Source organism: Prinia subflava, chromosome 17 (genome assembly GCF_021018805.1).
Source record: "Prinia subflava isolate CZ2003 ecotype Zambia chromosome 17, Cam_Psub_1.2, whole genome shotgun sequence".
In the NCBI taxonomy this organism is placed as follows: domain Eukaryota; kingdom Metazoa; phylum Chordata; class Aves; order Passeriformes; family Cisticolidae; genus Prinia; species Prinia subflava.
The window spans coordinates 694,888-722,121 of record NC_086263.1 but is presented as its reverse complement, the minus strand read 5'-3'; the positions used below and the strand labels follow the sequence as shown (position 1 = coordinate 722,121).

The following is a 27,234-nucleotide window of genomic DNA, read 5'->3' as shown; positions in this document are numbered from 1 at the left end:
AGGGCTTAGCGGCTGAAAGCTGGATTAGCTCCCCGAGCCTTCCCCTCTGTGCCTTTCAACAATGACATCTCCCCAGCCAGCACGAACAGACGCAGCAATTAGCACCAATTAAAAGGAGAGGCTGCCCGGGAAGTTCCCTTTGCTCAGCCTGGGGGCTGCGGGGTTTCGGACTCTGTCCTGTGGTCAGACAGCGGTGATGCCAGCTCGTGCTGGCGGATGTCAGGCGTGGCTGGGGAGTGGGGAGGAAGAGGAGGAGAGTGGGTGGATGCAGGAGCTTGGCAGCTCAGTGACAGCCCGGGGGCAGGGTGGGGGATCTCAGCGCCCTAAAAGGGGGTGAGAATGGATCCGTAGGGCTGGTACAGCTTCAGGTCATGTTGGGATACGTCAGCTCTTGGCTCTGTGCTCCCCAGCACTCTGCATGGGGGTTTGTCTCAGTCCAGTGCATGGGAGTCTCTGCCTGCTCCAGCACCGGGACAAACTGATGTGCTACAGCATGGCACGATGCTGGGACATCCATCCGTGCAGCTGGAGGTGAGGACAAACATTTGTTGTTTCACCAAAATTTTTGCCTCTGGGAAATGCACAGGTGAACCAGCCAAGTACTACCTGAAGTCTGAGCACTGGCACAGGGCACAATCCGACCATGGCTGCCGTAGGATGACTGTGGCGTTCGTGGGGACATCATTGTGCTGCAGGGTTGAGGGGGTCAGCGTGAGTTCGGCAAGCAGGGAGGTTTGGGTCTGTCGCAGCCAGGACAGTGGCAGTGGATTTGCTAAGCTGCTGGTTTGGCAAGAGGGCGGGTGCCAGCTTTGTGCTGCAGAGTGCATGGCCCCGTGCCTGGTGGTTGGAGACCATCGATCCTCAGGCACGTCAGGCTCTCCTGACGCACCGTAGGGGCTGCATGTCTCGCAGGGAACTTGCCCTGCCAGTATTGGGAAGCTCTGTATGTCCTCTGGTGTGTCCAGGGCAGGGAAGAGTGATGTGTCCCCACCCAAGTATCCCCCCATCTTTTCGCCTGGGACAGGTTGTGTGAAGGATAACCCAGCAGAGGGGCTGGCAGGAGCAGGATTACCAGAATCCTGGGGACCCCCCTTCTTTACCTCTGCAGACTTACACCTCCTCCTCCCCACTACTGCAGCCGGTTTCAGCCTCCACCCACGAGCTTCTGCGGGCAGCCCGGTCGCCCCCTCGGCAGCCCGGCCCCCCAAACACCCGGCCCGGGGAAGGAGGGGAAGCGGATTAGCACGAGGCAGCCACTGGAAGTAATTGATGCACTCGCTAGGGATGCGGGAGCCCTTGTTCCCTTTGTGGCCGCCGCGGCAGGAGCTCTCTCCGGAGCACCAGGATAATGCACGGGGCTTGCTTTGATCCGGGGCCTCGGCGGGGAAGGGGCGGTGCTCTCCTGGGAAAACCTCGCGGGCTGCTCGGGGGGGATGCGGTGATCCAACCGGGATGTCGGTGCCTGAAAACACCAATCCCCGGAGCAGTGGTGGGATTTGGAGGATCACTTGTAATTCCCTTGTGCCCTGTGCCCCTTACTGTACATTTTCCCTTCCCCTGGGAGTTCCCCTGACAGGGTACTCTGCACCTGCTCCCCAGTAGACGTGGTGAAAACCAGAGAGTTGCCACTAGCACCAGCCATGGTCCTTTCCTGGGGGGAGCAGGGGGAAGGCGATGGCTTTAGGAGGCGGGCAAGCGGACAGCATGCGCCTGCCACCCCTGCCCTGCCTGGGCAACCCCCTCCGCCCCCCGAGTGCAGTGTCTCAGCAGATCTGGAGTGCAGGGGAAGGCAGCCATCCTGGCAGAGAAGATTTACACTTGTCTGACCATCCCGAGTCCTGCTTCACCCGGGATGGGGATGGAGTGCCTTTGTTCCTCGCAGCCCCTTGGAGAGAGTTCTCTCGTCCTTCTCCTCCTGCTTCTTGGCAGCAGCAGAGTAAGCCCTTCTCTCCCAACAACTTCCCCAGGATGGCGGGACAGCGTGGATGAGAGGAAAGGGGCTGTTCTGGTCTGGGCTACCATGGAACTGAGAGGTGCAGTCTCATCCTGCCTTGTGTCCCAGCCAGGCTCTCCTCCAGCCAAAGCAGGGGCGTAGCTCAAATCTGCTGCGGGTTGGCAGCAGCAGGCGGTCTAGGGTTTCGCTGATCCGGCTGCCTTCCCTAATTATTCCCAGGGAACTTGTAGGGGCGGTGAGCCTCGCTCCTGTCCTGCGGGCTCCACTGCCTGTCCCACGTGTGCCTCGGTGCACGGCGCTGCCTGTCCCGTGCCAGGGACTCTGTCTCAAAGCCCCTCGTGCTGTCATTCCAGGCTCCTACATCTGCAGCAGTCTGGAGGAGGAGAGGTTTTGGGGTGGCCAGGGGCTGGGAAGGGGTTCAAACACCATCAAAAGTGAGACAAAAGATTGCTCCATTGCAAGGTGTCAACATTTAATTAGTCTATTATTGCAAATTATTAGATCTTGTGATTGTTTAATTGATGATATGATTGTTTAATTGGGCATACTGTACAAGGGCGGAAGTGAGCTACCAGGTAATTAGCCCCAAACTGTGCAATTAAATTCTTATTAATACCCCAAACAGCAGGGAACATTCAAGCCCTTAATTAGTGATTAACGGGAGACAGACAGAGCTTACAACTGCCTCAGTACTGAGGAACAGTGAGAGTATTTAGCTGGGTAAGAGGGGGACCTGTCTGCCCCGATTAGCTCCGGATGGCTGCGCCAGGGGATGAGGGGATTGCCGTACGTGCTGGTGTGACCCTGTCCCTAGGAGTGGGGACGGCCACCTAACCTGGTGTGGCCAAGCCCAGCCAGGTGCCCCTGTTGGCTCTGGAATGCCGGCTTGGCAGTTATGGACACCAGCCCAGAGCAGGCAGCACCACTGCCTGAAGGAGAGGGGATGATGTTGGGCTGCCAGGGGAGGTTTCTTCCCCAAACCGAGCTCCTGGGAAGATCAGAGGGTCTGCAGCATGTTCCAAGGGAAAGGTGGCCAGGGGGTAGATCAGGACATGCCAGGGTCAATGATGCCAGGAAAAGGCCCTGCCAGTTGCTCTCTCACCAATTAAACTGGAGGCAGAGAGGGACCTGTGCTGAGGGCAGCAAATCTTTTACCCAACAGTTCTCCTCCATTGCCGATTGCCTCCCCTCTGGTCTGCCAGCCCATCTCCTTCCCCAGAACATGTTGGGGGCATTTCAAGAGAGACACAGAACTGCCTTTTGGGTTGACCCCACTTGCCTTTCAGTGCTGCAAGGGGAAAACAAGTTCCCTCTCCTCCCAAAAATTGCTCCTTTGCCACAGTTCTGTAGCAAAAGGCACCCTATCTTATCCCTGTTCCATTATGTGGAGAGTGCAAGAGCATCCTGGTTGTCAGGATACTTCACTGTGTCTCTTTCAGCCCTGGCAAAGCCTGTTTGAATGTCAACGTCCTCAGTTCAACAGCATCCTGCGCTACCCAGGGCCTTGGGCAGTATTTGCTATTTTCCTTCCACACACCACAACCCAGAATTTGCCTTAAAAATCCCTATTTTCCACTGTCACCAGGGAAAAAGAAAATAGCTCAAAAGGAACAAGCCCCTGAAGGTACCTAAGGCCACACCGGGTGTTATTTTGATGCCTACCATGTGATTTCTCACTAATCTCATAACTCGGGGGAGCTCTGCGGGCAGCTGAGGTTTGAGTGTGCTGGCACTAACCTTCTGCTCAACTCAAGCCTCCAAAAACCTCCTTTTTACGGTGGGGGTTTGCTGTTTCTCCCCACAGCATGCCCGTGGCCGGAGCGCTGGGGCAGGCGAGGCAGTGTTTGATCTGTGCGGGGTGAAGCTCCCACTGGCGCTGCTGGCTGCAGGGAGGCAACTTCACACGGCCGCCAGGCCAGGCCCAGGCAGTTAAATCTGGGCCGACACGTTAATGAATTTCACAGTATGCCTGGAAAAGCTCTCACCCAACCTCAATTTACCAGCATGGGGAGGGGGCCGGGGCCAGGGGAGCAGGGCGTCACATTTTGCCAAAGGAAATCTTGTTCCCATTATCTTTTTGCAAGAGTGTTAAGCTGGAATGGGCAGTGCTTTGCCTTTTTATCTCGCACACATGGAATCAGCCAGGAGGGCTGTGTGCTTCCCAGGGCTAATTTGTGTGTGCACATGTAAGAGCGTGCAGATGTTTCTGTGCACATCTGTGTGTGCCTGCCTGTGGGCACATGTACGGCTCTGGGGGTATTTTGGTGCACGTGTGTGTGCACACATGTTCACGTGTATGTTTGTGTGCATATGTGCTTGTGCATGTTCCTGCATGCACACACAGGGATGTGAGCACACAGGGGCTGCTCTGTGGATTTCTCTGTGTGTGTGTGTGTGCGTGTGTGTGGCTCATGCACACAAGATGGAGCTGTAAATATAAAGAGTTGGGGGCTCAGTTGCAGGGGAGGGCTGTCCCACAGCCTTGCATGAGGTGGGTGGTCCTGCTGGAAGGCCGGGTGGGCTCTGTCACCAGAGCCAGCTGCCAGGGAAGGGGCAGGGGGGACAGTGGGGCTGCAAGTGCCCTGCTGGCACTTCCAAACCCCTCAGCTGCAGCTCTCCATCCCACACTTGCTTGCCTCCAGCCGAGTGGTGCCAGTTCCTACACGTGTCTTTTCTCCTCTGTCCTTACCTCACAGCTCCAGCCCCACAGGGTGCTGGGTGCTACACATTTGGATGGCACACTGGGACAACCTGTGCTGTGTCCATCCCAATCCCAGCACAACTCCCCACTACAGTGGGGGACACCAGGGCAGCTCCAGCCCACCCAGAGGATCCTGAGTTGCATCTTCAGCCCTCATCCTCTTCCCTTCCCCCACAGCCTGCAACTGCAACCTGCACGCGCGGCGCTGCCGCTTCAACATGGAGCTGTTCAAGCTGTCGGGGCGCAAGAGTGGCGGCGTGTGCCTCAACTGCCGGCACAACACGGCGGGCAGGCACTGCCACTACTGCAAGGAGGGCTTCTACCGCGACCTCAGCAAGGCCATCACCGACCGCAAGGCCTGCAAAGGTAAGCTGGAGGGGCTCCATGAGAGCAGATGAGTGACAGAATCTCTCTCGCTCTCCTTGCTCTCGCTTCCCATCCTTGGGATGTCCTGCTCACTTTGGCAGCTGGAGGTCAGCTCCAGCCAATACCCTGATCACCTCTACCACCCCTAGGGCACCAGGCAAGGATGGTACTTGGAGCCCAGCATCAACCAGAGGTGGAGGAGGATTACAGGAAGGGTCTCTCCCTTGTAGGTTGCCAGGAGCCTGGGAGGGTTCTGGTGTGTTTGCAGTTACCATCTCCACTGGTCAGTGTTTGGAGAGATGCTGAGGAGATGCTGAAGTAGATGTGACTAAATGTGCTGGAAACCCTGTCTCTGATATGGATGTTGTCTGGGATATAGACATGATTGGAGCATGGGTTCCCTGCTCTGAAGGGCTGGGGATGCTGGTGGAAGTCACATCTCACTGCTTTTCAGCTATGGGATGTCTCTTGGGACCTGTTTTTGGGGAGATGCTGAGCACCATGGCTCCTGGTATCTGGCCTTGAGCTGGCCAGGGGCTACACTGGCTCCAAGCCATCAAACTGCACTTGACCTCTCAAGGTCCCTAGCCTGTGCCAAACATCATGGGACCTGTACCTCTCCTCTCCCTCTTTTTAACTCCTGGCCAAGCCTGTCTGGTTCCTCTTCCCTCTCCCTGCTCAGCCTGTCTGTGAAGGCTTTTCTAAACAACAGTTTCACCAAAGAATTTGAGGTAAGAAAACACCCTGCCTGTCCCCAAGGACTGTTGAGATCCAGACTGGAAAATCAGATGGGCAGGAAGTCAGCCATGACCATTTAGAGGCTGAGAATTCATCCCTGATCCCTGTTTTTGTGTCTTTGATTGTGCGTCCCTCCTGGAAGGGAGCACAGTATTACTCTCAGTATTACTCCAATGCATTTTGCATCCATGTGGGCACTGGGCCCCTTCACTGCTGCAAGAACACGATGCTCGTGTGTTTATGTAGGGCCTACAGGAATTACTGGAGCTGCTTTTTGGACCACTAACATTGTGGCCATGGACACAAATTGAAGGATTTGACTTTTGGGTGCATTAGTGCTGTTGGAGGTCTGGCTCATTCAGGTTGGGATATAATAAAGGAAATCCCTCCATTGCCTGTGATGTGCCAATAGCCTCTCTTCATCCTTGCTACTGCCAGCAATGCTTGAGAGGATGGAGTGAAGGGAGAAACTTCCCATGATTTCACTGTCACAGCGGGAGCAGGCCTGAGCAGGCACTGGAAGGAGGAGGCCTACCTGCAGCCAGCTTGTTAGCAAACTGAGCTAATAATTTTCAACAAGTGTTGTGGCCGAAGCCACAATGGGATCTCTGAGTCCGAGGCTCACCAGAGTAAAACTGCTGACGATTTGGGCACAGGGATGGGTTCTCGTCTGATAGTCCAAAAGCTGCTTTGTTGGCAGGAGCAGGATAAGGGGCCTAGGAACGGGATCAACCATGAACAGAATCCAGGGACAAGAACAGGAACAGATCTGAGGGCTCAGGCTTACATAAGGGGGAAAAGGGGTGGATGGAAGGTCAAGGGCCAATAGGGATAAAGTAGAGTGGTGGAAGGGCGTGGTTAGGGGGTCAGGAGAACCAATAGGGCAACAGGGGCGGAGCACTGTGGCAAAACAGAGCCAATGGGGATTGAGCGAGGGAAGAACATTCTGGAAAGGGCATATAGATGGTCAACAGGGACTGAACTGGGGTGGCATTAACTTATGAAGCAGTGAATGAACAGAACTTACAACACTGACTTGTGACTGCAAAGGCCCATGGGACGGAGGCCTTTTCTCACTCTAACCTAAAGGGTGTTTCTCCCCATTTGCCTCTGCCCTTCCAGGGTTGAGGCATGACCACCCTGGTGGCAGGCCACTGGGCCTCCACACCCAAGCAGCTGACTCGACTCGATCCCCTCACAGCCCCTGTTCCCAGGGACCACAAGCTGTTTCCACCCTGTGGCCTTGGCCAAGCCATGCCCCCGCTACGGCAGTGGGCATGGCAGGCCCTGGAACCACGCCGTTGATGAAGATTGTGTCAGGAGGCAGCCAGGTCCCGAGCTGTGCCAGGTGCCAGTATCTTCAGCGTGACACAGGGAGACACTGGGAGAGAGGAAGAGGAGGAGGCAGGACAAGACGTGCATCCTGATGGTCTATGGCACAGCATCCCAGATTGTGTACCATTCCTGGGAGACATCCTGGCTCTGCTGAGGCCAGAGATGGATGGCAGCAGCCCCCAGCTCCTGCTGCAGCACCACCAAACCGGGGCACTGCAGCAAAATTCTTTTTTCCATGAGGATTCTGTCAAGTGGTGAGGGCTGTCAGGCAGCTCCAGCTCTCCCCCAACACTTGAGAGGTGCCAGGGTGGCTGTGCTGCCTTCACCTCACCCTTCATCTCCTGCAGGCAGCACCTCACCTCCCAGCCCTCCCCAAGGAACGGTTTCTGCTTTTCTTCAGATTAGGGAGGTTTAGGTTGGATATCAAGGAAAGGCTTTTCCCCCAGAGGGTGCTGGGCACTGCCCAGGCTTCCCAGGGAATGGGCACAGCCCTGAGGCTGCCAGAGCTTCAGGAGAGTTTGGACAGTTCTGTCAGACACAGAGTGGAATTGTTGGGGTGTCTGTGGAGGGACAGGACTTGGATTCAGTGATCATATTTGGTCCCTTCCAGTTTGGGATATTCTGTAATTCTATGACTAGCTCCTTCTACTTTTGGTCCAAAACTGATACAATCCCAAGCAAAGTGGACACCATGCAGGCATTCACCTCCCCAGGGGCCACAGAGCCCCCAGCACCACTTCCCTGGGCATGGAGGGGCTCAGTTTTTGCTCCAGATGGGAAAGAGACCACTTACCAAAGAGAAATAATAGAAAAAAATGCCAAAAGCTAATAAAGTAAGCTGGGTTTGGCTGGGACCAGGGAGGATTACTGAACATAGCACTGCTGCAGGTTGCAGTGTTTCCTACCTGGCTGAGGCTCAAGTCTCTCTCCATCATCTCCGAGGATGGGGAAGGCAGAGGGGGTCTGGCTGCTCCCATCTGCCTCTGCCCACCATTTGTCAGTGTGAGTCTTGCTCCACCACCCTCACAGAGCAGTAATTGTGCAGCATTACAGTGATGGAAAGCATCTCTGATCCAAGGTGGCTCCTCTGGAAGGGACAGGGCGGGCAGAGAATCCCAGGATGCCCAGGAGTTGATGGGATTGGGTGAGCACAGATGCTGCAGCAGAGGAGAAATGGCAGCCAGTGATGCCTGAGCTGCAGAGAAGGAGAGGAGTGGGACGGATCCCCCCTTGCAGATAAACCTCTGTCCCTGTGCCAAGCCACGGGCAGGGCTGTGCCAGTCTGGGTGGGGGATGCTGCTTCCGGAGGGTTGGCAGGGTTTGCCTGTGGTTTGGAAGTGCTGCAAAGCTCAGCCGAGCCAGATGAACATGTGCACGGGGCCGACCCCTGCCACAGTGCATATGTTCAGGAGGATCTGGCAGCAAAGGTGGTACCCTGGATCTGGGGAGCCAGTTCCTGCTTCTCCCTCAGGGAACAGAGTTAATAATAAAATCCCTGATGCTTCTGCTTCTTTGGCTGCCCCTCCTTCAGTAAAGCAGAAAGCATTTCCACCCCTCCCTTATCTAGGGCTGGATCTGCTGGAACTCCTTAGAGGAGGAGCAAGGTCCCAGGTGCTGGCAATGGAGAGCTGGTCCAGAGAGGCATATAAATACACAGAGCTGTGGCAAGACAATTTGGACTTGTTTTTCCTAAAGATGTGTCCCATACCTACAGCTCAGGTATTTACACTCTTGCAAGAAAAAGTCAAGGCAAGGATCCTGGCAGCTGGGCAGGTATATGGAAACAGTGTGCTGTGGATTAGAACAAAGGCTTTTGCACCTACCACAGCACTGGCCCAGGGCAGAGGCTGAGTGTCGCAGTGAAGGCAGTTGCTCACAGAATCACAGACTGGTTTGGGTTGGAAGGGACACTGAAGATCATCTGGTTCCAATTCTCTGCCATGGGCAGGGACACCTTCCACTAGACCAGGCTGCAGATGGCTCAGTTAATATTCAGGAAGCAAGTCACTAACCCAGAGGCCAGGAACTACTACATCTTATTTAAACAAACCCCAGCATGTGTTACTAAATAACTCTTCAACCACGGTTTGTCTCTGATGGGATGCAGCGTGCTTGAAATAGGCTCAAAAATACTGGCTGCAGATTGTGTCTAACTGAGCAGAGCCCTCGGCCACCGGCCAGTGAGCAGGGAGTGCTTCCCTCCCACTGCCGGCATCACTGCTGGACCCTGCAGGACAGAAAAGCTGGGAGGATGGAAAAAGCAGAGCAACCTACATGATTAATTCAATGGTGGTAATTGAAAAGTCAAATAAAGGATGGCTGTACATTAATCCCAGTAATTTAAACAAAGCTGTAAACCGTGAGCTTTCTCCAGTGAAAACTGGTGAAGCAGTAGCAGCTAAGCCTCAAGATGCAAAAATACCCTCAATATGAGGTGCAAGACATGCTTTCTGGCAAGCACAGCTTGATGAGTTAAGCTCCAAGCTAGTGACTTAATCCACCATTCAAGCTCCATGGGCCAGATCCTGGCAGCCAGAGGCTGGGAGCAGCAGGGCTTGGTGTGTGGGCAGCGGTGCAGAGCTGCACCCTGCCCCCAGCCCTGCCTTCCCTGGGGCTGGGATAGGCTCTCTGAGCTAGCCCCTCCCCAGGTTCTGTCAGGATGAGGAAGAACGGAGATGCTACAGCTGCAGGGGTGGGGTGGACCGTGCTGCAATGCGGGACCCATCAGGGTAAGCGCTCTTGCATGGGATGCTCTCCCCATGGGAAGGAACAGTGTATTTTTGTGGGACTGTGGGAAATCCCACTACAGCCGGGCAAATGAGCAGAGATCGGTCTGGCAGAGACCAAGCTCATACCCCAATGACAGTGATGGGTTGTGCACTAAGATGAGCAAAGCTGCTTTAATTACTGATCTGGGTAACACATTCAGAGTCACTGAAATCCACCTTCTGCTGCATGGAGAGAGAGATCAGCTAGATGAACTGGATCCTGATTGGGTTGAGATTTATGTCTGTCCATAAGCTTTACACCAGGAATGGACTACTGGGGCCCAAGAAAGGCCCCCTGTTTCCAACAGCCCTGCATCATGCCAAGACTCCCTTACTCACTGCCATTTGTTATCACAGCTGAGCCCCCAAAATATCCCTGTCAGAAAGATGTCCGCTTCCAGTCCTAGCCAAGATCTGATAAGGATGGAGCATCTGGTCCCCATTAGAGGCTGCTCGCTCTGGTTTCTGGCTGTGCAGGAGGGGGGCTCGAGTGCCATGGTGCTCCCACCAGTCCCATCTGGTGAAAATTAGGGAAATGGTAACATCAGGGGGCTGTGGGGGCGGGTGGAGGAGATGTTTTTGTTTTGCTTTGAAATCACGTTCAACTCTTACACTGATGGAGGCCAAGATAACCTCCTCCAGCTCACAGCCAGCCCAGCTCCAGGCAAGCAGATGGGAAGGTCCTCTCCTGAATTAGCATCTCCTTCCCATCTCCATCTCCATCTCCCTCCATGTAGACAATCCTCAGTGGGTCCATTATCCAGTGTGACATGATGCAGCATTCTTCTGAGAGCAAAGACAACTTTCACTCACCTCAGGTGTGGCTTGTCCTTAGAGAGAGTGTGGTAGAAAGGTGTGGGGTCATCCTTTGCCCAGAGTCTCCAGGAGTCAGGAGGGGCATTGAGGCTTGTGAGCTCGGGAAACATTGAGAAAACCTACTTCATTCTAAAACCAACACAAGGTCAAGGTTTGTGTAAAACACCAGTGATGGTTCAGCTCCAGGGACTGAAAAGCTCAGAGGTAGGGGAGCAAGTAGAGAAAATGTTTTTTACTGCTGCAACAGGAACCTCTCCTTGGAGTTGAGGTAGGGGAAGATCTTAAATGAGAGCTGGTGGCTGCAGGCACCTGTGGGAATTGCAGAGGCTCCAGGTGCTCGTCCTGAGCATCCCTGTCAGCAAGACCATACCCCGGCCAACCCTTTGTCCATTCATCCTTCTGCCTGTGCTGCTCACAGCACGTGTGGGGCCATGGTTTGTCCAGGCCCATGGGTCCAGCTGGGTTTGTGCTGTGCCAGCCCCAGAAGCTGATTTCCAGTGGTGCTCTGAAAGGGTCCCCCACCTCTTCACCCCTCTGGGACTGCACCTTTGGTCCAGTTTGGGGTTTGTGTTGTGCCTCCCCTCTCACATAACCATTTCTCTCTCTCGCACCCAGCTTGTGACTGCCACCCAGTTGGTGCGGCCGGCAAGACCTGCAACCAGACCACGGGGCAGTGCCCATGCAAGGACGGCGTGACCGGCCTCACCTGCAACCGCTGTGCCAAGGGCTACCAGCAGAGCCGCTCGCCGGTTGCCCCCTGCATCAGTGAGTGCCCCACGCCTTGCCCTGCACTCAGGGACCCCCACAGGCACTAGGGGATGCCCCCTGGTCCCCCAGTCACCTTGGATGCTTTGTGGTGGGTGGGAGGCCCAGACAGGAGGCTGTCTGTCCTTATGGATGTTCTCCAGAGATATAAATCCCCCTGTAGCCCCTCCAGTGTTCCACTGCTAGCTCAGACCTTAGAGGGCTTTGGAGGAATATTTCATGGAGAGGACAAAGTATTCCAAAAGAGGCTCTGACCCCCAGCTGCAGTTCAAGACATTTATTCCAGGTGGTGACCAGAGGGGAAAGAGGACAAGTGCGGAAGAAGAGGGTCTTATCTAAGCTTCTCCCAGGGAGGGCTAGTTGGGACACAGCCAATAGGGTCAGAAAGGAGAGGAAGGGTTAAACTACATGGTTACAAGCTGTAGGGGTCCCTGAGGGGGGAGAAACCGTTCCCCAGGGGAATGTAAAACTCCAGGAAGTGGAGAGACTCTCTGATCATTTCTGGGGTGACCTGGGCTTCACCTGCGCCAGCACAGGAGGCTCTGGATGACCCTTTGGGTCAGTGCTTCCAGCTGGCTGAAACAGCTCTACTGGGTCCCATGCTTGGTACAGCACATGCTCTCCTCACCCAGCTGAGCCCGGAGTGTGGTCACTTCTGGGGCAAGGCCAGAGCCTGTGGTTAGCATAAAACTGTGTTTATTGTCACAGTGGGTTTGAATTTGACCCAAGTGGCAGAGGAACAACTTCCCACCCTACAGCATTTACTGGGCTGCTGGAGCAGTGGCAGTGCAGGTGACTGGTGGAGATGGCTGCTCTCTCTCTGTTCTTCCCCAGCTTGGAGTTTAGGAAAGAAATTCCCCCAGGTTTTGCTGCCAAGAGTCCTGAGAAAGTGTTATCTTACCCCACATGTATCCCTGTACTGGGCAGCCTGAAGCATGCTGAGATCAGCCAAGCACTCATCCGATGTCCAAACTGAGTTCAGATGAGCTGAGCACCTGGGGAGCGTCAATCCCTGGAGCACACATCCTCACACAACTACTTAGGGCGCTTGGGGATTGCAGAATTGCAACCTGGCCCCATTTACTGAACTCAGTTTGTGCATCTCCAGGTCTATTCAGTGGTCTGCAATGGTCAGGTCAGATTCATCCCATCATCTCTCATTTGTGACCAACAAAATCTCCTTGTGGCCCATTTTCAGAGAGCTTTTGCCCAGTTGTCACCCCCAGAGCTGGGGATCTCATCCTTAAGATACCTCTCCCTTTCTTTTCCAGAGATTCCTGCCATCAACCCCACCTCCCTGGTCACCAGCACGGAGGCACCTACGGGTAAGTGCTCCATGTCCCAGACCAAGTCCATGGCCCCAGCCCTGCCAAGGACCTGGGGGTAAATCCCACCTCCCCTCTCCCTGGCACAGCACTGGGAGGGGCTGAGCTCTACCAAACCATTTGGCAAAAAATTAATGGTAAAGAATTTTGGTGGAAGATGTTACTGAGATTTAAAATCTTGTGTATTTCTGGAAAGGAACTGACTAAGATCGATGGACTTTTTCAGGAAATGCTATCTCCAAACCCCCAAAGAGGAGTGCAGTTATGCAGCCCACTGGGGCCTTGCCATCCCTTGGCAGGTTAAGACAGGGGTTGTGGCATATGGCACCAGTTGGTACTTGGGAGCTGACTTGGTTTAACCTCCTTTTATCAGTACAGTACAGTACAAGAGGTTTCTGCTCAGTGTGCTTGGCCTCTGCAAGATCCCAGGTTTCTGGGAGGTGCTGGGGCAGTGGGGGTCTGGCAGGTCTCAGGCAGGCTCTGGTGCCCCTGTGCTGGGGCACGGGCTGCCAGGTCTCCCCTGGGACGTGGGTGACATGGTGCTCACCTCATCCAGATCTGGAGGAGTGAAGGATCTGGGTGTGAGCTGCTTGTCCTGGCTGCACAGGGTGATGGGACCATGGGTGATTGGACAATGGAGGGACCAGTGTCACTGCTGTGGTCACCCAGAGAGAGGTGACAGCTCCACTGAGAGACAGCAAGCCTTGCAAGGCAAGGGAGGCTTTGCTGCCATGGTCCTCAGAGCTCCTCAAGAACTGGTTGCCCAGACTGGAGTGGGATGGTTGGCATCTCAGTACAAGCTGCAGGTTCACTTGTGCTTCTGCAGAGGCTTGGCTGAAGCTGGACACCTCTGCGTGGGTGCATGGATGCTCCCTGCACTGGTGGATCAGGGTCCTTCTTCCAGCTTGGCCAGGGACCAAGGTCCCACCCAAGTGCCCTGAGCTCCCACCGTGTCATGGCACATCCCAGTAGCACCAAGCAGTGCTGTGCCAGCCCCTGGATCCAGTGCCACCATTCTCAACCCTGCAGGATGTACCCAGCAGGGTAAAGAGGGCTGTGCAGGGCTTTCGTCCCTCCCCTCCTCTTCCTTCTGCATTCCCCTCAGCACTGCAGTGTGGCTGTTCCCAACCACCCCAGGTCTATTCCCCTGTAGGGATTCCAAGCCAGGTGGAGAGGGAGAAGCTGGGAAAGAAGCAGCCCCTTCCCTCCTTGGGCCACCCCTCTTCCTGCTGTCGCCAAGAGCCCAGTCTTCCCCTGCCTTCCACTGTGGTGGAATGGACATCCCAAACAATCTTCCACTCCATCCCATGGCACATGCTGCTGTGAAGACAGCAGGGGCCCCTCCAGCTCCCCACACCCATATTTAATGAACAGCTTCTCTGTGCCCTGTTTGGTATACATCTATCCCAAGTAACCCTACACCCTTCTTGGAGAGCTGGTGCTCTGTTTGTATCCACATCCCCAGCTCCCCTTACCATGGCCACCTTGCCTTGGCAGTAGAAAATGCCAACAGCCTCTTCCCAGGCTGGTGTGTGCCTGGGATGTGCTCTCCAGCCCTCTGGGGACATTTTACAGGCTGTACTGTTACTGTCTGGCTGTAGGAGAGAGCCAGGGATGAGGTGTGTTGAAGAGGTGGAGTTTTTGGCCCCTCACAATAAGTCAGACACTGAGGGGCTGGAGCGTGTCTAGAGAAGGGAAAAGAGCTGAGGAAGGCTCTGAAGCACAAGTCTGATGAGGAATAGCCAAAGGAGCTGTGGGGGGGTCAGGCTGGAAAAAAGGAGGTTCAGAGGGGACCTCTTCCCTCTCTACCACTCCCTGACAGGAGGGTGCAGCCAGGGGAGGGTCAGGGTCTGCTCCCAGGGAACAAGACATAGAACAAGAGGAAACTTGTTCCAGGAGAGGTTCAGGTTGGACATCAGGGAAAATTTCTTCCCTGCAAGGGTTGTCAGGTAGTGAACCAGGCTACCCAGGGCAGTGGTGGAGTCATGATCCCTGAAAGTATTCAGAAAGCAAGTAGATGTGGCACTTTGCAATGTGGTTTAGTGGGCGTGGTGGTGTTTGGTTGAAGGTTGGACTTGGTGATCTTGGAGGCCTTTTCCAACCTTAATGATTCTGTGTTCCTCTGGTGGGAGTAAAGTGTGAGGATGGGGATAGAGAGGGGAGATGCACAGGAGGAACTAATCACTCCTTGCAGACTGGTGCTGGCTTAGCACACTTGGACCACAAGGAGCAGTGCAGAGCCTAGGACCTCTGCACAGCCTGGCACCCCACCCAGCAGCTGTGGGCACTGCTGAGCTCTCACAGCCCTGCCCCTAGAAGCTCTGGAAAAGAGGGGGTGTTTTCAGGACGGTGAGGAGCAGCCTTGGATCTGGGTGAGGTTTCACTCCTCACTGTGGCAGAGGGGGAGAGATGAGACTTGGAGTGCACATCCTGCCTGCTGGGAAGATGCTGAGCTGAAGTGATGGTGCCACTGCTGGGAGGAGCTGTGTGGGTCAGGGCAAACCATCACCACCTCTGCTCCTGCCTGCCCCACCCACCCTGCCAGTTGTGAGGAGGGAGCTGGGAACATCAGGCTTTGGGAAAAGGAAAAAAAAGGGGGTGACGGAATGAGAGATTTGGCCAGTTTTATTGCCAACAGAGAGTGTCACATGGAGCAGAGTTAATCAAGGTGACTCCTCTCCAGTGCTTTGTAAATAGGAACAGTCTCACAATGATGTCTGAGTTGTTCAGCTGCACAAAAATAAACAGCGCTGGTGGAGAGTTGGGTTGTTTGCTCTGTTTTAGCAGAGCAGGTCTGCTTCAAACTGCCTCCAATTTATCTGTGGATTTGTTGGTTTAAGATTTCTGGCTTCTAGCTCAAATATCCTTAATGCAAAGTAGCTTCCTCTGTGTAGAATCTGTGCCACTGCAGGATTGGGGGACCTGGTGGGGGTCCTGCTGCTCCTTCGCTGGAGGGCATCAGAGATGGGGGGGTGCTGCTGCCCTGGCTGGTGCTGCCAGGGTTACCTGCACCCAGTGTGCTTGTCCTGCAAGCAGGGCTGCCAGCAGTGGTCCTTCCTGCCGGCACCCTGATGCCCCTCTGCCCACATCCCTCTGCCCCAGGAGCCTGCTGCTGTCTCTGAGCAGGGCACTCCCCAAGAGGCCCTCAGCACCTCAGGCAGCCTCCAAGACCCTGCTCCCCCCATTTCCCCACCTTCCGCCCTGCCTCTGGCAGCAGGTGCTGGCTGCAGGAACAGGGGGACATTGTTCGGGGCTGCCAGGCTCAGGTGATGGGCTTCCCACCCTCTCCCCATCCTCCTCCGTGCTGGGGTTCAGTTCCTGGGTGTGCCCAGGCTTTTCACTGACATTGCCATTTTCTGCATCACTATTCCCAGCTTTCTCCTGCCTTTCCAATCTTCCAAATCCTTAGAGGTCAAGCTTTGATATCTGTGCCTGAGAAACTGACTGGCTTGGTGATGAAATGTCTTGGGTCCACTTCTCATAATTTTTATTATTATTATCATAAAATATTTTCCACCTAGCAGAAAAAAATAAAATCATGCTTCTCATTAGCAGAATTAACAAAACTGGTGGAGCACAGAAGAGGGCTTTAAAAGAATTCAAAGTAAGAAGTAAAAGATTTGTAGCCATAGCACCTAATTAAGTTACATCTCTCTTAAAACAAAATATTCCTTTTTTTTCAAGGAGAGGAGAAGTAAACCAGATGTGCAAGCCTGCCACCTCTCACACACGCTCTCCCCCACGGGGATGGGGAATGCCCACACCAGACCAGTGGCTCTGGTTATGAGCTGCCTCCTCCCACTCTGCACCTGTAGCATACCCCAGGGATGCAGCAGTGTAAGAGCTGGGGCTGTAGCGTGTCCCAGGGACACATTTGTGCCTGGGATGGGGCTGCAGTGAATCCCAGGGATGCAGCTGTGTTAGGGATGGAGCTGTAGTATATCGTGTATGTAGAGATGCAGAAACATTTCAGGGTTTGTGGGTGCATTTTCATGCCATGGGCTGTGTCAGGTCTCTGCTGACCCCCAGCCTGTCTGTGGGGCTTGGCTGTCCCATCCAGCTGCACAGACACAGCAGAATGGCAGCAAAAGCTGCTCTTCTCCCTACTGCCCTGAGGAACGTGTAAAGCCATGTGCTGTCAGGGCCTGTCTGTGGGAGCAGCCCCATCAGGCACACAGCATCCCAGTGTGCTCAGGAGGATGGAATCATGGTCCATAGCTGTGTTGTGATCAGGACCGGGGGGGCTGAGATCCAGAGCAGAGCCCTCCCATGGCAAAACCCTGCAGGAACAGGACAGGTTGCTCAGGGAGAGGCAGCTGGCGGGGTGCAGGCAGGATCCATCTGCCCTGACATCCCTTGCCACTTTTCTAGCCACAGCACCTGTGTCTGCCCCACACCCAGTGATGGAGGAGGTCATGTGCTCAGGGCCAAGGAATGAAAACGCTTCCAGTTATTTAGACCTTTTTTCTTCTTCCCAAGTTTCTTAGATAATTGAAGCAGGAATTGATTTTACATTTGAGGAATGTTCCTCAGCACAAAGCCGTGGTTAAAAAAATCCCCAAACTAATCCTAAATTGTTAATTCCCAACACAATTTTCTGGCTCCTTTGAATCACAGTGTTATGTTGTTAATCATGAGCAGGATGATTAACAGGGCAGTTACAGGATTTCTTTCTGCTTTTCTTTCACCCCCATTGCCAAGGGAAGGGGGTGGCAGGTTGGCTGAGGCTGCCCCACAGGTTTCTTCCACCACACATCACCCCACACTCCAGCAGCCTAGCCCAGACCAAGCTCCAGCCGAGCACCCAGGCTGTGCCACCCTTCTGCCCCACAGAGCCCAGTGTCCATGGGTAGGCCTGTGGCAATTGGTGCCAGGTGCAGGATGGTTTCTGTGCCCCCTTGCCTGGGGAGGAAAAAGTCTCCTGTCCTGATGGGCGCTCCCCAAAGTAAGGTGGAGGCTCTCTTTAGAGTCCCTGCAATGGACCAGGAAAGAGCGGAGCGCTGTGTCAGGGTGGCCTGTGGCCTGTCTCAGGGCACGGTGGGGTCTGGGATGGGGCTGTGGTATATCCCAGAGAACACAGCAGCCTGAGGCTGAGGCTGTAGCACATCCCAGGGATGCAGTGGGTGGGGGCACCTTCAGTGCCACTGCCAAGCACTGCAGCACACTCAGCAGCCACCCCCCAGATGGAGAGGCCCTGAGCCCCCTCTGTAGCCCCCATGGCTGTTTCAGGGGAGGCAGCAGGGCCAAGGCAGCTCTGCCAGCCCAGGCAGAGGGGCAGTGTGGCAGCATGGGGGGGCTGAACTGAGAGTCAGAGCTCATCCCCTTCTGCCAAGAATTAGCTTCACGCTGCACTGCTTCTATCACTGACAAATTTGGAACAGGTGGCATGAAGTCCCAGATAAAGAGGAGCTGGGCAGAGAGGAGAACAGCAGAGCCCAGGGTGAGTTTGTGCTCCTGGGCTTCTTTCTTTCCTTGTTTCTCCTCCTCCCCTTGGCACAGGGTTCTGTTATTCCCCGTCTTCCCCCAGAGCTTCGCCTCCATCCCCAGTGATCACTGTGGCAACCCGCAAACAAAGACAACTTTAGAGGCTGCTGGCTCTGTCCTGGGACGCGGGGCCAAACCAGAGGGAGAACCTGCAAAAGGCAGAGAAAAGAAGAAAGATGAGCTCAGAAAAAAACATGCCATTTGGAAAGAGACAAATTGAGATGTTCAAAGGGAGATGGCAGGGGAAAGAAAGGAGGAGAACAGGGCTGCTTCGGGCAATTGTTGGGATCAAAGACTTTGGGGAGAAGGAAAGAGGCATTCCCTCCTGTCCCTCTGCTTGAGATGCAAATCTAGGAGCTTTAGAAATGCACAGAAAAAAGCTTCCTGGAGGACAGCAGGGTGGTGGAGGACAGCCTGGTGGCCTCCCCAGCCCCTCTGGAGCAGCCTGAGCAGGGGATGCCTGGGCAGCAGGAGTGACGTGGTAGAGCAGAGCCACTTCCCTCACCTGCCTCCTCCCCCATAGCCTGAGTCCCTTTCCCCACTTATGGAAACCCATGAGGCACGGGTCCCTGGAGGGGCTGTCCCCTGAGAGTGCTTCCCACCACTCTGACCCCTGAGAGCTAAATCATTTTGAGCATCACAAGCCCCTTGGTCTGGTGTCAGACTTGCCTTTGGATCTGCCCTCTTTGGGGCTGACTGTGGGACTGGTGCCAAATCCTCTTTTCCCACTTCACCCAGGACTGCAGGGTCACAGCTGCTTTGTTGACTGTCCTTGGCCATGGCCCCTGCCAGCCCTCCATGGAGGCCACTATCACCTCACCTGCATTCCTCCCATCCATCCCTTTCTGTGTCTGGAAGGAGTCCCCAGGCTTCCTCCACCATCCTTGTGCTGACTTATCCTGCAGGACACCATCACCACAAGTGACAGAGTCTGCTCAATGCACCCAAGGCCACCTTCCCAGTTGATGTGGTATCAGCCATTCGTGCTGGTCTTTGAGCCCCTAGCCCCTGTGAGGTGCCAGGGGAGCAGCTGAACTCAAGAAACCCCCATCCCCACCAGTGCCCAGGCCCTTTTTCAGAGGAGTCAAGTACCCACCACCTTCTGCCAGGCTGGGTCTTGCTGCCATCTCCTCCACCCCACTCCCTCTTCCCCTGTGGTGGGATGAGTCCCCCCATGCCTGAACCCCTCAGTGCTCAATCCACTGTTCTTCTGCCGCAGACTGTGACTCCTACTGCAAACCAGCCAAGGGCAACTACAAGATTAACATGAAGAAGTACTGCAAGAAGGACTATGGTAAGGACCTCCGACCGACCTCCCTGAGCCACCCTGGGCTTTGCCCCAGAGGCAGATGAGGGCTGGCTGTGGGTGGGGCAGATGAAGGCATCCAGGGGGTGAGGGACACTCCATATGGAGAGGGGTCCTCAAATCAGCCCTCCCAAAGTTGCAATGGATGAGGCAGGTGGGGCTGCTGGGGAAGGGCAGTTCCTATCCCCAGCCTGCCTTTGGGGAGCAAGGCAAAGCATTCGCCATCACTATGCCTTCCCCTTTTTTCCCTCAGTGGTCCAGGTGAACATCCTTGAGATGGAGACAGTGGCCAACTGGGCCAAGTTCACCATCAACATCCTCTCTGTCTACAAGTGCCGTGACGAGCGGGTCAAGCGTGGTGACAACTTTTTGTGGATCCACCTGAAAGACCTGTCCTGCAAGTGCCCCAAGATCCAGATCAGCAAGAAGTACTTGGTCATGGGGATCAGCGAGAACTCCACGGACCGGCCTGGACTGATGGCCGACAAGAACAGCCTGGTCATCCAGTGGCGGGACGCCTGGACACGCCGCCTTCGGAAACTGCAGCGGCGGGAGAAGAAGGGCAAGTGCGTGAAGCCCTGAGGGGTTTGCACCCACCCTGTCCCCCCTGCCCAGCCCCAGGCCAGCTGGACGCTGCAGACTGCGCCCACAGACTCTGTACATATATATAGTGTGAACGGACTCTTTGTCTATAGTGTATATTTTGGCAATGGTTCCCTGTTGTGCGCGTGTGCACGGGTGGGTGTGCGTGTCAGTCCTTTAAGTGTATATTAAAAATAATGCAGTAATGACAAACCTTTAATGAGGAGCAAAGTGGAGTGAGGTCCTGTGGGTGCCTGTCACCTGAAGGAGCTTGAAGGGGATTGGTGTCCTGCTCTTGGCATTCTGGAGCTCATTTTCAAGCCTTTTATATTCCCTTTAACACAGCTGTCTTCTGCCCAGTGCTGACATCTCAGTTGACAGCTCTCTCTTCTCCAGCATCCAGGGTATGATTCTTCCTCACTCTGAAAATGTGCTGCTGCCAGACCTCTCTCTGCTTTTCTCCTTGCCCAGGAGGAACAGGAGGTCAGAGTTTTCTGTTCATCATTCCAATGTGCAGGCAGGCTGAGTGGAAACTCTCCAGTGCTGCAGAGCGTCCAGCCCCAGGAGCTCTACAAAGAAGGACAAACTTTTACAAGGCTTGGTTCCCCGGTGACCTTGGGTTCACATGGGCCAGCACTGCTGACTGAGGCAGGACCTGTGCAGTGCTGCAGTGCTATAGGGAGGAGCCAGGCCCTGGCAGTGTGCTGGTGGCCACTGGGGAGAAAGGGACAGACCTGGCAACCCCTGGTTGCCACTGTCCTGGTGCCTAGTCCAGACAACCCAGTGAGAAAGACCTGGACACACCATTTTCCCCTCCCATGTCCACATGTTCCATCTGAACCTGAGCTGGACTGGACAGGCTGACCACAGCCATCGTGTATCATCATCCATGCACCCAGGTCTATGTGCCTGTATCCTCACCTGGTACCAACTGACATTATTCCACCTGTTTCTGTTGAGATGACACCAAGTGACCACCTGCCTTGGTGTGCATCTTCCACAGCTGGCCAGAGTGAGTGCTCTCCTGGGAAGAATTGCTGTGACCACAGTTGTCCAAGGAGATGCACAAGGCAGAGGTGACAGGAAGAAAGAAGAGTTTTCATTGATCCACCTCTAGTCTTTTATTTCTTCTTCACCATGTATTAGTCTCTAGTTAAACAGACACCAGTATCTTCCCATGTTGAGATTGTAGCGGTCTTGGCTTAATAAATACAAATAGAAATAATAGGTGCTCTGACAATAGATATTCCTTTCCACAAAAGCATTGCCTTGCTTATCGAGGGGTTGCTCAGTGAGGGGTTGTAGCCTACATCACAGTCTTCCAGTCCATTAGGATGAAACTTTACTCTTTCCAGCCCACAGCAGCTTGTGTGGACTCCCCATTCCATGGTGCTGCTTCCAGGTTTCAGCATCCCAGGGTGGTGCTGGAGCTTCCAGCTGAAGAGACTAGTGGAGCACTGTTGGGTTTCAGGACAAGGGAATTTGGGGAGTGAGGATCTAGGCCGTGGGGATGTCTCTGTGGACATGCAGGTGCACTAGTGAAGCTGCTGGAGATGCTGCAAGTGACCTTTCAGTGCAGTGAATGGCCTACAGTTCAGGTCCTGTGGGTACTTGGGTGCCTACAAAGGGCATGGGCAGAGGTGTGGGGAGGCTAGAAGCTGAGGGGTGATGGGTATGTGGGACCACTTGGGCTTGGATGAGCTGATATTATCCCTCCTCCCGACACAGACCCTGTTCCCGCCTCTGTCTGAGCTGAGAGGACCCTCGAATCCCTGGCTTCTCTTGTTTGGATTGTGAGAGTATTGGTCTCTTCCATGAGATGGCTCTTGATGTAGTTGGACCACCCAGTTCTTCTCTTCCTCCCACATCTGCTTTCACCAGACTTGCCCCCAGCTCAGGCTCACTCCAACCTCATGCACCCAACCATGACAGAATGCTTTGGGTTGGAAAGGACCTCAAAGATCACCTTCTTCCAAGTCCTGCCACGGGCAGGGACACCTTCCATTAGACCAGATTGTTCCAAGCCCTGTCCAACCTGGCCTTGCACACTTCCATGAATGGGGCAGCCACAGCTTCTCTGGACAAATGCAGATTTCCTCACACAGAAGTCAGTGATGGAACACCCCTTGGGTGTGCAAGGACAAGACTGAGGATCATCCCTTCTGTTTTAGACACTGCTCAGCATAATCCCATGGGCTGTGGGGGTCCTTTGACCCCTCTTCTCAGCAGCCACAGCCCAGAAAGAGCAGGGCAGCACCACTGTTCAATGGGCATGGATACTTCTCAGGGCAGGGCTTCAGCAGCATGTGGTTTCTTCAAGCAAGGAGAGGCACAATGTGCCTGTGTTCCCTAAAAACACTGGGCACAGCCTTCTCAGGCAGGGAACACCAGGGTTTCCTTTGGCACCTGATTTCTGCTCCATTGAAGTGGAGCACCTAAAATTCTTTGAGGAATTTGGTGATTGGAGTTCTCCATTTATCCTCCCAGACAGCTCTTCCCTCTTCTTTCACCTCTGCCATCTGGGACTGTTGAGGAAGGATGGCTCCCAGCTGCTGTCTCAGTGTCCTGCTGGGGCAGATCAGAGAGGACTGAGCAGGACCACCACCCCATGGTCTGCGCTGAGGAGAGGAGTTCTCTCCCTTTGACTGGGGAATGTCCTAAAATCCTGGCTGAAGGACTGGAGGAAGCCACTCTGCACCTTCACTGAGTCTGGCCTCTGAAGGACTTTTCCTGACTTTCCTTGCTTATTTCACCTCCATGTCCAAAGGAAGAATTCACCTTTCTTATTCCTCTCCCTCTGCCTGGCATGGTCAGCTGGAAACTGGGGACTGCACATGGGTTTGGCTGTACCTGGGATGCTGTAGCTAGGTCACCCCAAGCTGGTGCCAGGACACCAAGGGCAGTGGAGTGATACCTATCTGATACACATGGAGGCACCATGGATTTGCTCAGAGGTGCTGCTCATCCTGCCCTATAGACCGGGCAGGGCTTGGAGCACAAACCAGCACAGGCATCATTTGGTGGAGGGCTGCAAATCCAGGGAGAGTTCCACATTCACCAGCACCCACCCAGCCCTGTCCAGCCCTTTGCTGGTGGGGAGTGCTTTACACCACTGCCAGAGGAGCTGGTGGGGAGCTGCCAGAGCCCATGGGTGACACAGGGCAGGGGGCTCAGGTGACAGCAGGGTATGTCACACAGTCCTGGTGGCTGCAGCCAACAGCTCTGGGCTTTGCAAGGGCCAGAGAGAGAGACCGCAGTGCAAACTCTGCGTGGCACTGTAAAGCAGTATGTTTTCCAAAGCAGCTCTTCAAGGAAAAAAGTATTAATTCAGCAAAGCGTCTGAAAAGCCTTTGGTGTGCTCTGGTGCACTCTCAGTTCCTCGAGCGGGGCTCCCCCACCCCGTGCAGCAGGTGGCCAAGCTCAGTGTGCCCAGAAGGCCCGTGCTGGGACCGGCTGCTGCAGGTGGCGGATCCCGGCCCACGTGGGAAGGGCCAAAACCACCATGCACATTTTCATCCATGTTTTTTATTTAAGAGGTCTTTTCCCAGTATTCAGCTGGGGCAAAGTATTTGAGACACAAAGGCAGCGTAAAGAGAGGCCAAATTTGCCATTTCCCCCCTGCTTTGGGACTGAATTTTGCAGCTGGTTGAAATTTTTCTCATTTCAAACGCTAGTGAACATTTTTCATGAAAACCCAGAATTTGGCCAAGGAAAGACACAAAATATGAGAATAGTACAGAAAACTCAGTGCTCTTTTTCTGTGTCGTCCAGCCAGCTCCACTCACAAGAGATCATGGGAATTTGGACAGCTGAACCCCAGCCTGAGTGGACAGACAAATGGATCTATGTGTATTTTCCATCATTTTGGTCTTGGTAACCGAAGTCCACATAAATAAAAATCGGCTGCATCACACAGGAAAACATGCTCCTTAGGTGAAACAGGATCTAGCAAAGAGCGTTCTGCTTGGCCAACAGGGCCCAGCTCGGTGCTGGGGTGTGGAAATATTCTCCTGACAAGGAGCTGAGCTTCTAAGAAGGGCAAGACCTTCTCTAGAGTGACCCCTGTCACAGTCTGTCCTGGTCTTGCTCTCCTTGTTCTCCTGAAGCTCTCTGATACACAGAGCAACTTCTGTCCATGCTACCATGCAGGTCCAAGTGGATCTTAGTAGTGGCTTCAGCTGTCAGAGGGCCGTGATGGTGGCTCTGCCAGCCCATACTGTCCAGTCTTCTGTGGTTAATAACACCAATAAGTCATACTTTGCCACCTGCGGACATGATACTGGCAACTGTGGCCTGCTGCCACTCCCCAGGTGTGGTGATCTGTCCAACCATCCACATGCTGTCCATCCAACCTGTGCCATATCCTCTGTCCCATGCCCTGGTACTGCAGCACTCTGTCCATCACCCCTTACCCAAGCATGGTGTTTTTACTCAGCACTTTACAACCCTCACAAGTCTCGTTAACATACTAAATTTTGCTTCCTAAGCAAAGCACAGCCTCTGCAATTCCCAGCCCTCCTCCTGTCCGCCCAACCCCAACCAGTGCTCTTTCACCCACTCAGGCTCCTTCCAGAGGGATGTAGGACCAGGGCAGGGCACACTTTTCCCACTCATGACCATGTCAAATAAGTGTTTGGGGAATTTAGTTGCTCAAAGCCTCTCTTGTCCTTGCAACCTTGCAAAGCTGTGAGAAATGTGCTGTTCTTCAATATACCTAGTGTATTTTTACCAGCGTTGGGGACACTTATTACATCAATGTTGATCACCTGTCATTTGTTTATTTATTCTCGTAGTCCTTCATCCAACTGATCTGTCTCCTTGTTCATCTTTACAAGGGCACAATTCTCTGGTTAAGCACATGCTTCCTGTGTGCATGGGATATGCAGCACCTGTGTGGGGTCTGGGGGCACAGGGAGGCAGGGGGCTCAGTTCAGCAGGGCCTAGGGAGCAGGGAGACAGCTTTCCAGGTCAGCTGTGCAGGGGGAACATGAGGAAACCATTAATCGATGGGCTGGCCCGTGCCGTGTTTTCCTAAGGAAGAGCCAAAGACGGGGAACAGCTGGGGTCAGCGGGGCACCATCTGGAGAAACTCGTCAGCTCCCTCCTGATGGGTTTTTCCCTGAGGTGGGAAAATGGAGAGGATGAGGCAAGAAGGAAGAGCCCTGGGGAGGGGGGATCGTGCCGCAGCCCGGGACCTGCACATGCCCCGAGCTGGCTCCAAGGCATCACTGCGGTGTTGTGCCAGGAGGTTTGCCAGCAGCACAGGAGTCATGGCACAAAGAGAACCTCCCACCCAGGGGTGCTGCTGCCCCATCAGAGCCATACCAGTACCCCCATGTCTTGGGTCAGCATCCTTGTGCAGAAATCAATGATTTCTCTGTGTGGGGCAGGATCAGACCCTCAGCTTCGATGGATGCTGATCCTCTGTTTACACAGCCACAGTGAGACTCAATAAATGGACAATGTTTGCATTTTGGACAAGATGCTCTACCCCAAAATCTTGGAGAACCAGCCTCTCCACTGTCAAAATAAATACCACACACTGCTTCCCCCCCACACACCCACACGATGGGAGACCATTGCTGTGCAGGAGCAGGGAGAGGTGGCACTTCCAGAAGATGACTGGTCCTGGAGTATTCCCTGTCTGAGGGCAGGTAGTGGCCAGCCCAGGAACACACAGTCACCAGCTGACCCCTGGGTTGGCCACAGTGAGGATCACGGTCCTGCTCACAGCACAGGGAGTGAGGAGATGAAGATGGGCAGAGCAAACCCAGCTCAGCACATTTGAAGAGTCTGGAGGTCCTTGAGTTGGGTCTCTCCCTGGCACCAACATCCCCACAGAGACCTCTGCAGCAGCAGTGGTTAAAGCCAGGTGCTGCACCCTGCCTGTCCCCTCCTGTCCCCTGCCTGTGTCCTGCCAGACAGATGACAGTGGGAGCAAATCACCTCCAATGCTCAAAGCTCCAGGACTGTGCTAGGGGTCACTAACCCGACCTCAGAGCCATTTGTGGCTTTTGGTATGTGGTGACTCTTGAGTCACCCTTCCCAGCCCTGCTGGCCACCCATGCTGTGATCCCCATATCCCTGGGACAGGGTTGGTGCTGCTGGGGGCAGTGTCCTGGGAGCCCTAGGAGCTCACCATGCTGGGGCAGCTGAGGTTTGCTCATCATTAGGAAATCCAGCAGACCCCAACAGGCTCTAGCTGGCATCTTGAGCCAGAAATGAGGTGGCTTTGGCCAGCACACACATATAGACTGTCCCTTTTCCAGCAAAACCAGATGGTACCTGGAGCTAAGAGCAAGGCAGGGTGGCCAAAGGGGGCCCTTGGAGTGGCCAGGCAGTGCTGCCTCCACACCAGTAAGGCTCAGTCATTCCCATACCCTGCCCAAATGTGAGCCACTGGCAGCAGCCCCCAGGATGTTGGTCCCCACCTCCACTTCCACCTTCATCCTCATCCCTATCCTTGCTCCTCACTTCTTGAGCAATCCCTTCCTGTCAACCTGCTGGCTGTAGGGGGAAATTCTTGGTCCTGACTGTTATGCAAAATTAGCTTTTAGGGAACACCTGGTGAAATCGTGGGGCCTTCGTCTGCTCCGGGTGCTTTCAGACTTTTCCCTGGCATCCAGTGGGACGGCCATAAATCTCCGCTACTGCCTCCAAGTCGAACATTTCCTCCGAGCCCCATTATTAATTTTCTGAAAGATCCCATAAACCCCCAGATGGAAAAATATGGAGATATTTGCACATGTGCCGTAAAACACATTGCCCATCTATTTCAAATGGATGTGGCAATATATAAAACATACTTAGGGCATGAGCCAGGTTTCACGGTATTTAAACAAGGCAGCATGATGTAATTGGAATTTACAGTGTAAGAGCAGATTGAAGCTGGGCCATGGGTGCGTACCATATATCTCAGCTCTCCTGAAGATTTGGCCTGCACTAGAATGACAAATACCTTTTGTACTTGTCACCTATATTTTAAGTGGATGAACAGCTCCTTTCCCGAAATATAATGGTTGGAAAATATATATTTTTTCCATCTGAATTTTGGAGCCTCTCTGGAGAGGAGAGATCTGCCCTGTTCCCTGTAA

At 54.2% G+C, this 27,234-nt stretch overlaps 1 protein-coding gene across 2 annotated transcripts in view; it reads left to right on the top strand.

Annotated features, from left to right (window-relative positions):
• The window catches only part of NTN3 (netrin 3), a 32,496-nt gene extending 12,136 nt beyond the window's left edge, over positions 1-20,360 (top strand). For both annotated transcript variants that reach the window (XM_063414750.1, XM_063414751.1), the window contains 5 exons: positions 4,833-5,021; positions 11,294-11,443; positions 12,715-12,768; positions 19,472-19,546; positions 19,812-20,360. In XM_063414750.1, the coding sequence (XP_063270820.1) occupies positions 4,833-5,021; positions 11,294-11,443; positions 12,715-12,768; positions 19,472-19,546; positions 19,812-20,140 (797 nt within the window). In that variant the 3' untranslated portion in view covers positions 20,141-20,360. The remainder of the gene's footprint in view (positions 1-4,832; positions 5,022-11,293; positions 11,444-12,714; positions 12,769-19,471; positions 19,547-19,811) is intronic.
• Positions 20,361-27,234: the final 6,874 nt, after the last annotated feature.